General features: G+C 44.2%; 3 protein-coding genes across 3 annotated transcripts in view; 2 read left to right on the forward strand and 1 right to left on the reverse strand.

Moving 5' to 3' along the window:
- Window positions 1-737: 737 nt before the first annotated feature.
- Window positions 738-3,247, reverse strand: SARC_03224 (hypothetical protein; the record flags this gene model as incomplete). The annotated part of the gene is made up of 2 exons (XM_014302978.1): window positions 2,694-3,247; window positions 738-991 (listed from the first exon to the last, which is right to left on the reverse strand). Exons 1-2 carry the CDS (start codon window positions 3,049-3,051, stop codon window positions 738-740), a joined length of 612 nt encoding a protein of 203 aa, XP_014158453.1. The 5' UTR covers window positions 3,052-3,247.
- Window positions 3,248-5,063: 1,816 nt separating this feature from the next.
- SARC_03225 (hypothetical protein) lies at window positions 5,064-9,571 on the forward strand. Its single transcript, XM_014302979.1, has one exon. The coding sequence runs from the start codon at window positions 5,367-5,369 to the stop codon at window positions 7,761-7,763; it is 2,397 nt and encodes a 798-aa protein (XP_014158454.1). The 5' UTR covers window positions 5,064-5,366; the 3' UTR covers window positions 7,764-9,571.
- Window positions 9,572-10,419: 848 nt separating this feature from the next.
- The window catches only part of SARC_03226 (50S ribosomal protein L17), a 4,058-nt gene continuing 3,392 nt past the window's right edge, over window positions 10,420-11,085 (forward strand). The window contains exon 1 of the mRNA XM_014302980.1: window positions 10,420-10,713. Coding sequence (XP_014158455.1) covers window positions 10,564-10,713 — 150 coding nt within the window. The 5' untranslated portion in view covers window positions 10,420-10,563. The remainder of the gene's footprint in view (window positions 10,714-11,085) is intronic.

The raw sequence follows: 11,085 nt of genomic DNA on the forward strand, positions 1-11,085 counted from the left end.
GTGTGTGTGTGTGTGTATATATATATATATATATATGTGTGTATATATATATATATATATATGTACACACACCTGTATGGATATATCTATACAAACATATGAATCATATGAATTTGCTACATGTATCGAACTTTCATTCACCTGTATATATAATGTGATATATACATATATTTAACTCCATATAATTGAATATAAACATTTATAGAATTACATGTAAACTAATACAGACACATGTACGTTCCACTACACCAGTCTCGTATATGTGCCGAGCACAAACACAATATGGGCCAAAACCCGCCTGAAACCATTCATATACACACCGCTACAAACAGCCTAGAGCTTGCGAAGAATCACACCGTGCATAGCCAGAACCCTCATAATAAAACACAGCACTGGTTACATTCTGTTTAAGGTGGGCTGGTGTATGTAGGTAGAAACCGCAACGGCTCAGCACAATCACTGGCAACGCCATACTGAGGCACGATGCCTACAGTGTTTGATCGAAAAATGCTCGCACACAGCTATACTATATTGCCAATAGACTATCACTACGTCTTAGTGACACAGCAGAGAGTGTCTGATACCACCATTTGTGCAGGATGTAATTTCACACACGGGCTGACAATACAAGCGCATTTTCCCAATCGAATCGAGAAACATACATCACGAATAGATACACGTTAAGGTACGGTCAGAGTTTGTCATGCTTAACCATGCCCATATAAATAGACGATAAATTATGGTAGGATTATGCTATGCTTACCCATGCCGTATGTCCACTCACACGCTAGATTCAAAAGCTCAGTTCCACATGCCTCGTCGAAGTGCGTGTTTGTATGGGACGCACACGCTTCCAGGGCATAGGCGTCATGCGTGCTGGACGAAGGTGCACTTGTCTTATCGGGACCATCTATCGCAGTTTCACGTTGACTGACTTTGTACACCACAGTTCCCCCTACCGAGTCCACGGTCGCAAACAGGGCCGCCACAGCTGCTCCGACAACGAGGTGTGTAAGCGTACGGTATGAGGTCGATGTATAGTGGTGTGCGATTGAACGGGATGAATAGCGACAGCCCAAGTTTAGATAGGCAGAAAATACAATAGAGATCGTAACAGAATTGTATACAATTTTGAAGATTGGCAAATACGATTCAAGCTAGGCAGCTGGCGATTTGGCCGTAAATGTAGTTGAGGCGATCTTCAATAGATAAGTAGTACGGGCGAATCAAGCTCGAGAAACGGTCCAAGTTTTGAGTGTAGTGCTTTGTGTACGCAAGTTCAATGGAGCGAGTAGATCTTGAACAGCGCACGAGGTCTTCAAACACTGCTTGCCACAGATACATGCGGGCGCAAATTTAACACAGGACGGGCAAAATCTGGGCACAGCAACAACGTTATTAAATATCTCAATGCGAGTTAGTACGCCTGCGTGATACGTAGCGGATTTTGGTATATTCTCTGCTCTTCTCACGCGTGCCGCTGGTCTTTTGCGGCCCATACGAGCCTTTATTGGGGGTGTCTGTACACAGAGAGCACACTTAGCAAGCGAGGGACGCTCCAGCTCGGACCATACATCCCATCAACTCTCGTCTAACTAACCCATTTTCTGCTGCATTATACATTGGCACTATCACCATTTCAGCAGTTGGCTTAGTTGTCAAGCTCGCCACACGACAGTTAGGTTTCAACTTGTGTCTGGTCTTGTATGCATTTCATCACCAGCCCTGGAAGTGAGCTGTAGCCGCACTTTGGCTCGAGGCTTATTCAGAGGCCGTCAATACGAAACTTGAACTATACAACGATGTGCTTGGCAATGTAGGTCTAGTTACCCACGTGGGTGTACCGATAGCGTTCCATCGCAATGTATTGTCTTTCAGTACAGCACAGATACAGCCAAGCATTAATCGCAAGCGTGATCGCAGATTGTTCTCTCGTAATTGCCCATTCACCCAATCGACCACAATCGTGACAGTGACTCATTCAAGCACAGACGTGCTTGTGTGCACAAACCTGACCTCCACCATCGCTGGCCCCACCGGTTTGATGTGTGTGGTCAAAAACGGCACAGAGAGGGCACTATGTTCGTTCTGACAAGCATGTAGGGCAAGTATCGAACAATAGAACACCCACAAATGCGAGAAATGCACCTCGAATGTGATTTTCTGAGCCTTTACCGGGGGTCGGTGGAGTGTCGGTGGAGTGAACTTTGGATACGAACAAAGATCACACATCTGTCACCTGCATGGCAGCTGTATATATCTTGTGAGTGTTGCCAAAATTTGGGAAACAGAATAATAGATGCGCAAGTTTGACCACAAACTGAGTAATAAATTGCCGATACTCATACGTATACTTCTATAGCGGCTCATCACTGACATTCAGAAGTCTTAGCTATGAACTAGATATTAGGCTGTTTCAATAACTACCACTCATAGTCATATCCAGACTTACAAACATAACTCACAAGTACCACCTAGTGATCATTTTGCAAACAAATACAACCAACAAATATACCGATGCGTATAGCCCACAATGGAAATAGCGCCGACGTGATTGATTGGTCTCCTCTCCTCAAAACTGTAAATGTGTGATATAAACCGTTCCAAATAAAAACTATAGGTGCTGAGGCCAACCCGCACATAAACACGTGTCAACAATACTACAACCGGTTATATGTATTCACAACACCAACCTCCATTATGATTCGAGGCTTCCCGGCGCCACTTTACGTCTAGGATGGCATTGGCATCGCACCTGGCAACTTCATTCAGTACAGAGTCATCGTGATTTAACGCATACATTAAGCAACGCCCGGCTCGATTCTTTGAGCTCGCTTCTTCTGCGCTCTCACTATGAGGATGATCTGTACTCACTGCGTCACAGTCAGGGTTATCTGTGGTATTACTCGCACTGTTAACTGTTTGCTCTGACTCCTGCAGTAACTGGTAGGTGCCACACACGAGTACGTCAGCGAGTTCTGGTATAGGGCACCATTCGACCGTATCGGCCGAATAGATTGTATCAATGGTTTTATGAGTTTTCACAGCCATTCTGAAGACTCTCAGACTGGTATACAGGATTCGTTGTTCGAGCGATACTGATCGCTGCGTGATGTAGGTGCAGTCTATGTATTCGCTTCTGTATTATAATACCAAGGTGTATCCCACTTACACTACAGCAAAGCAATGAGGTTGTCGAGGTAGTGCTACCACAAAGCTTCCAAAACAACACGTATTCACATGGCTGTGACAATTCATCAGACTATACTTATCACAATTTTTTTGAATCCTTTTTATTGCCATGATATTTCACATCTATGGCATTCCAATCACAGAATCACTGGCCTTTTTCGAATTTTATACAATTTTGGCGGCTTCTAAGGAACACGGAGCTATGTATTGAGTCTTGACCGAGTCAGACACCTCGACCCTTTCTGCTAACATATAACAGCAAACGCATTGATATAAAAGCATACTGGAGAAGTGCAATAATATGCGCCAAAGAGGAGCCCGTACATAATTTTACATGATACCACTCGGGGCATATTTTTGAGTGTGAATAATAGCTGGAAACCACACCATGGAGCTGTCATGTCTAGATGATTAAACGTTTATGTGTCAGTCAGGGTGAGCTTGCGACCAACGCATGGTTAACGCAGCAAGTCCGCCTAAACGAGACTCGCCGCCAAGCTATCTCTCTCAGTATTACTACTATAAACATTTTCCAGACTGCGAACCACATTTCTTTCTCAATTTGGAGGTCTTTCAATACCAGCCCATTGTCGTAAGCGTTCCTGTTCGACGCAAGTCATGAATTAGATATATATTTGGAATTAGACACAGTTTGACTGATAAATACGAAAATATATATAATGATTCGAAAGCTATCCTCGAAATGTGGTATAAGCAGTTAACTCGAAAGTATAAAGCTATGTGTATTTTGAACTCAGGAAATCAACTCGTCCCGGGCAAACATCGGAGGTGATCCCAACTTTGAATAATACTGGCATGCTATTTTGAAACGTATCAAGCGCACTCACCCTATTTTCCTGTCCTCGTTCGCCATACATGTTATACCCAATGTATAAGTTGATGCTCGCTGTCCCAAAGAACCAGACTGCAAGCACAGGCAGCTTTCCATACGTATTCGGATTCATAACTGGAAAACAAAATCGGGAAGCATGACGGCTTCAATGTTAGTCCAAATAGAGATGAAAATGATCTAAGGATAAACAAAAGCAGTATGCACATACTCGCATAAATTAGCTTCCTTGGATATATTTGAAGGATTGGCTCCTACAAAGATACTACTGAATAAAGACCACCGACCATACTATTCTTCCAGAGACTGAACAAAGCTGTAAATTTAAAAGGGGGAGGGGGGAGGGGTTAGACTTAATTGATAGCACGCTTCGTCATAAACTCTCTCGAGTCTCGTATCATACCTCAAGAGATATTCAGAATTCACTCTGTCACGCCGTAGGGGCTTTATTTGATGTTTGTAGCAATCGAGAAGAGCAGTTGAACATTGCACAACCGATATTTTGACAATATGTGTGATGTCAGTCGAGGAGTCGAGAGTCGAGGCTCGAGTCTCGAGACTCAATACTCGAGACTCGAGACTCTCATCACACGAAGTGAGTCAACAAAATATTTACACAGCCGAATGTCCCACTCCCCCCAGGGACAATCAGGACATGGTAGCCAAGAATTATTCTGTGCCCTACTGCGACGGCCCCATATTCAGAATTCCTGGTGCAGGGCTACATGGGGATCTATGACATCTGGTAAAAAAATTGCTGGCCAATCATTATGCCCGATAGTCTAAGCCAATGCGGATAAAAGGGAATGCAAAAGCAAGTTACGTAACAAGAATTTTAACTGTTTGAAGAATTCCCATTGGTGCAAGACATGTACACACCGCAAATCTGCAATGCTTTACAAGTTTACAACTACTTTTTCAACTTCTCTAACAAATATCTCGCTTAATTTGGACGTATTTTATGATGAATTTTTATTATTATAGTAGGCTGACGATCACACAACTCGCATGTGTATAAGCTGTATGACATGATACCTCACGAATTGACTGATTACAACACCAGATATACCTAGTAGTGGTAGTGGGGTTGTGTATGGTCATTAAGTGCTATTGAGTTGTGTGGACTTGTGTAGACAGACACGGGGTAAAGCATCTGACGACGTCCACACATAATTCCGCCCGCTGCAATTGTATTTGAATTTCCGTGTTTGATCTACGATACAGAGTCCAATATAAAGACAATCGCTTACGTACAGCACATAGTATACGATTGACATCTGTGTGCAGGCACGCACAAACCGACAATCTCACCGTTGATGCAGCCATGAGGCTGATCATGCTGGTGACGTTTCTGGTTGTATATGTTTGCTTTGGCAGCGCAGTGCTAGCGCAGGATAATATTCCAAAATACAAAAGTAATGACAGTCCAGAATTTGATACCAATATAGATGTACAACACGATGAGAATACTGATCGCGTAGATGACAGAAGGTATGTGCGTAGGCAAGCACATGCGTCCACAGCAGATGCCCCTACAGACGTTTTAGATTCTAGTAGCACCTTGAATAACACTCTGGGCTTGAATGATACGTTAGGCACTAATAGTACGTTGAACAGTACTCCTATTCTTAATGAAACACTGGAAACGAATGGCACATTACCAGCGAATAGTAGCGCAGCCATCAATATCACTCTACAGTCCAATACCGAACTAGTAGCAAGTAGCAATGCAGCAATATCATCTTCTGTAGCTGTTTCACTTGCTATATCAACAACGGCAACAACATTTGAAACGACAACGTTAGTATCGTCAGCAACAGTAAATACAACATCAACGTCGTCTGCAAACGTTAATTCAACAGCAACACAAAGTGTGGCCGTTAAGGCGGCCACGGTTAACACCCTTACGGCACCGACGAACAGTTTGGCAACAACTGTATTACCACATATACTTGATGAAACTACCACCGCAACACCAGCCTTTACACAGCCTGCTGCCGTTATATCAGAGACAACTGAAGCCGTGCCTTTAGTGCCTGTAGTTGTACCAACAACCTTTGAGGAGCGGACGATCTATTACGGAGATTTGCTAACCACGGTAAATTATTTTGAAGTGGCCAATTACACATCCCATTTTGAGTTGCTCAGCGTGCAGAACTACGACGATACAACACCCGTATTAGAGCTCATGGGTGCGGTGCTAGCAGTCCCGGCTGGCTCGCCCGACTATGTGACCCCTATGCAAGTCTACGCGGATGCCTGTGGAGCGTTCTGCACTAACCATACGGGTGGGTGCAATGGTTTTGGGATTCGATTCGTCGAGCAATCACAAGACAACGTGTGTGTCTTGCTCAATTACACGCTCCTGTATGCTATGGAAGGCTTCTCGTGCGACGCTCTCTGTCCCTCAGGGAACGGTATCATGATGAACATCTTCTATCCCAATCTGCCCGCATGCACGTCTTCCGATTTCTTCGGCTGGCAGAATGCCGGGGAACTCCAAACCAATCTTCTAGACCACGGATGCAATCCCTATCTAGCAATTGGTGAAAAATGCTCGTCCATATTCGCGTCCTGGGTGCAGGTGCCGGGTATTGATCTAACGGGCTGTCCAGTGAACTCAACTTGTGCCGATGGGCGCATACCCTATGCGAAGTCGTGCGAGACGGACGATAGTCTCGAGGATTACATTAATGCGGCGATCTATCAAGAAGAGCTGCGACAGAACTTCAGCACTGACTATGCGAACGGTTTGTACGACCAAATGCTTGGTATGGGAGAGTGGACGGGTAAAGTTATCCCGCCAGTAGGCTATAGTATGCCGCTACCGGATACATTGCTGTCTTTAACCCAACAACAGTACGACTTGACGTGGCCGTTGCCGAGCGTTCCGGGCGAGAATGCGATTGATAATATCAACGACTACTCACAAGCGTGCGCCTTGCAATGCAGTGCGAATACTACGTGCATAGGGTTTACGGTTGTATATATTCCCAACGATCCACGCAATCAGTGCCGTTTTGTGCCCAACGATGCCGTGCCGCCGGGAAAAAGCTGGGAATTCACGGCCCTGAGATGCAGCACTAGCGACCCCTGCCCGAGTGGGAACAACATACCCATGCGACTGTACATACCGGATTCGTATAGTCACTGTGGTGAGGATATGTTCCTGGGCTACGACTTGGGTCTGTACAATCAGATCAAGAACTACAACTGCCACAATCAGCTGGTAATAGGTGCTGACTGTGGAATAGATGGACCGCAGACAGATGTGACCAACTACAATGCGGGGTGCAAGGACAGGATGAAGTGTACGAACTACTCGCCATACTACAAGTGCCAGCTAGAACTCTACAACCCGTTCAACGACGCCGCGTCCATCAGTAACTTAGTGGGCGACATTGTGGTGCCAAATAAGAAAGTCTCGTTTCTGGCCACGTTTCCTCTGACGAGAGAAGGCACGGTAGTCACTGTGGGAGCCCAGGCGGACTCGACTGTATACTCGAACTACGGAGACTGTGCGAGAGCGTGTGCCGCCGCACCTCCCTGTGAGATATTCCAACTGACCGTGGCAACGAGACAGTGTGACCTGACACCCTACACATATGATGAGTATATAGAACTACCACCAGGCAACGGGACAGGCACCTTAGAGGTCCTGACGGGGCAGCTCTATCCACTCTTCAACCCTGTTGGCATCGCAACCGCAGTCGATGATTAGACCAGCCTCGTATGAACTTTACGCCTGATTAAGTGATGACCCGACACCAGTATAGGCCACATGCGCGCCTGTGTGTATAGTATATACCCGCTTGCACTAGCATACGCACGCTTGTATCAGTTGTAAATAGTTTACAACTTGGGTAAGTGCGGCTACGAGCAACAAGTAGAGCGAACAGCGTCGGTGAAAGGGTTGGGGAGTTACAGTGTGCCACAGCAATGCCCTAGAGACCTTATAATTGATGTGAATCTAAGCTCGTGCAGGGGTATGCATACTCTCAACGCATGGATACGTACAGAACTACACAGCACCTGGGTGGATGTTTGGGCCCGTCCTTGTATGTACACGCTCCTCATATACACACGCGTGCAAAACAACAAAACATATGCGGATATATTGGCACTCCCGCTCTAGGTCTATGCTCTGCATACTCTAGAATGCATGGGAAATGTCTGGGTATTTTCACTGATGCGACAGATTCATCAAACCAACATCGCAATAATACGATGAAGCTGCATGGTGTTTTACGTACGGACACCAATGGTGCTCGCAATGCCCGAATTGTACACACACGCCACCAGGCCCAGACTCCAAGTTTACCAGCAGCGACGTCTCCTGTGACTGTTAGTAGACGGAGCACCGTAAGGACTAGTAAATGGTAACGCCGATAGAGCGTCACGAGAAACACTGCAGACTACGATGACTCGAGCGGATGGGGGTCGGAAGTTGGAGGTATATACTGATCTGGAACAAATCAAATTCAATAATTTCTATCGCGTTCGTGATACCGAGGGCAATCGATTGACGAATTTGAAGGGACACCACTGGTTCTGTGACAGGTGAATAGCGTATCCTTAGATATACATCCGGAAGAAGGCAGGAGAAGTATATTTCAGCCAGAGGTTTGTTTTGTGATTTGAACATGTCAACTTGCTTGATCACTTTCTAAGCTATACACCAGCTTCACAAGTTGGTGTGGCGAGAGAATGCAGCGACCGAGAATGTTGCTAGGTTCGGGGCCTGAAGGAGGTGGTAAAATATGCAAGGCATGAAAAGTATCTGAATGCCTGTGGCAAAAGACGGGTGGCTTGCCGGTGCTAGTGCCAGAATTTTGACTTTTTAAATATCACATACGCGTACATCGCGTGTGAATGGAAGTACGGATTGGAAATTAAAGTCGATTCTACTTTTAGTTCTACAAATACTGCGACTAGTCAACAAAGAATGAAAGAAAATTTAGGTAACATCGTATCTGCTGGTCATAGTCTTGATCATCGAATGAGAGTCGAACTTTAATAGCATAATGACGAGCGTAGTGGGGACTTGCCGCTTACCGCTGGTCTCAATGTAATAAGTACAACTCGAAACTGTATATTTCGATACAACGTACGAACAAGTTTGTTTTACGAACAAGTTTGTTTGCTGCTGCTGAACTCACTACAAAGACAAACTACTAGTGAGATGTGTTCAGAATAGCCTAGAACAGATCAGTACTACTTCATAGTGATACACGCAGCGACGATGGTCTGTTGTGACAGTGAGCCAATTCTCTCGTATGTTGCGCATCCGCGCTCCTGTCCGATCGAATCTAGCCGTATATACACCCCTGCAACTTGCATTGCTGAAGTGAAGTGTTAAAGTCACTGTGCCGGGTCTTGTGCTATTCCTAACATAGAACAACACGTCAAATGCAACACTTAAACAACACTACTCGCTTATAAGACAGTGTCATACCACTGTAAGCTGTATCTGACATTGGAGTAGCACTTAACATAGCAAATCCACGCTGGTAAAAATATATACACAGGACTCTGTGCCGATTTGTAATAGGGCTTATAGAGGACCATATACTTTGGTTGTCACTGACAAGTACAAGTACGGCTGAAGGAAACGGCCACGAAACTATACTAGAAAATGAAACTCATTTAGAGGCAGGGATAATATATACAATTGCTAAATCATATACAACACTAGTCATATATATATAGAAAGTGTATGTCGAGCATATGAGTGCCAAGCAATGAGACAAATAAGACATGCGCGGAAGTGTCCACTAGAAGATACTACAACCATCCTTCAACACCCTTCAAAAACCCTAAATTATAAGAGCATTTGCTATTGGTGTTGGGTTGTTAGCTCTCCAGCAACGACAGGAGAGACTGCTATATGGCATACAACCTTGAAAGTATGTAGTGAATGATACGGCTATGCGTAATATATAGATAGTCAGATCAAACTACGCGACAGATACAACAAAACACACAGATCTATGCTTCTAAAGAGACCACTATGACCTCCAATACTACTTAATTGACCACGTTGTCCAATTACGTGTAGATTGTCAGTAGAAGCTGGCTGGGTAAGATCATACCAAGATATCTCGCTATTACACGTGATTCTAAGGAGATATGAATTTAAACACATCCCGGGTGTCAAATTGTTCGCTGAGACCGTAACATATAGCCATGAGATTGTCAATATGGCTTGAAAGTGTGGCTAATATACAGTTATGCACGTCGTCATGGGGTAACTAAGTATCATCAACGTCACCTTGGGCTTGCAGTGCTTTCACCGTAGAAGTCACACAATTTTAGTGGAATGTGAATATATACAAAATAAAATAAAAAGTCGCGTGACAAAACCTCTTGGACTCTTGGCGGAAACAAAATTCAGTAAATACAATATATTTTTGGGTCATACATATATACATGTATGTTTATATTCACTGTAGAGACCATACATAACACCTACTTTTATCTTACGTATCTTACAGTTACAGTGTGTGTCCAATACGACCGCGATGAAACACGGAGTCAAGTTCAGTAGATTAGGTAGGCCTTCGGGTCACCGTAGAGCGTTGCTTCGCAATATGGTCACATCGCTGGTCAAATTTGAGCGGATAGTAACAACTAAAGTGAAGGCACGCGAGCTAGCACGGGCAGCGGAGAAGGTGTGTGGGGTTGGCAGGAATGTATAGCTTTACGTACAGCGTGATCCTATAGTCGAGAATAAGAGAATATGATCCAATTGTGTTGCACTATGGTATCAGAGCCCAACAAACAATACCCCCTTCACTCTTCGAACTAACTTGAGAAATTCAATATGGAGATGTGAACGAGCGAGCAATACTGCTCAAACGAAATATTTACTACTTCCGACATGGATATAACAATATATTTATATCGATTTATCTAATATACCAATATATTTATATCGATTTATCTAATATACCAATATATTTATATCGATTCACTACGGGTGTATGTAGAAAATGAGTCCATCTATCGAATACACACATCCTTATTTATATATATGTATATAC

This window comes from Sphaeroforma arctica (assembly GCF_001186125.1).
Source record: "Sphaeroforma arctica JP610 unplaced genomic scaffold supercont1.160, whole genome shotgun sequence".
Taxonomy (NCBI): Eukaryota; class Ichthyosporea; order Ichthyophonida; genus Sphaeroforma; species Sphaeroforma arctica.

Bases quoted from the DNA above. Each gene is read 5' to 3' on its own strand.
- SARC_03225 (XM_014302979.1), top strand. From the start codon at position 5,367: ATGAGGCTGATCATGCTGGTGACGTTTCTGGTTGTATATGTTTGCTTT.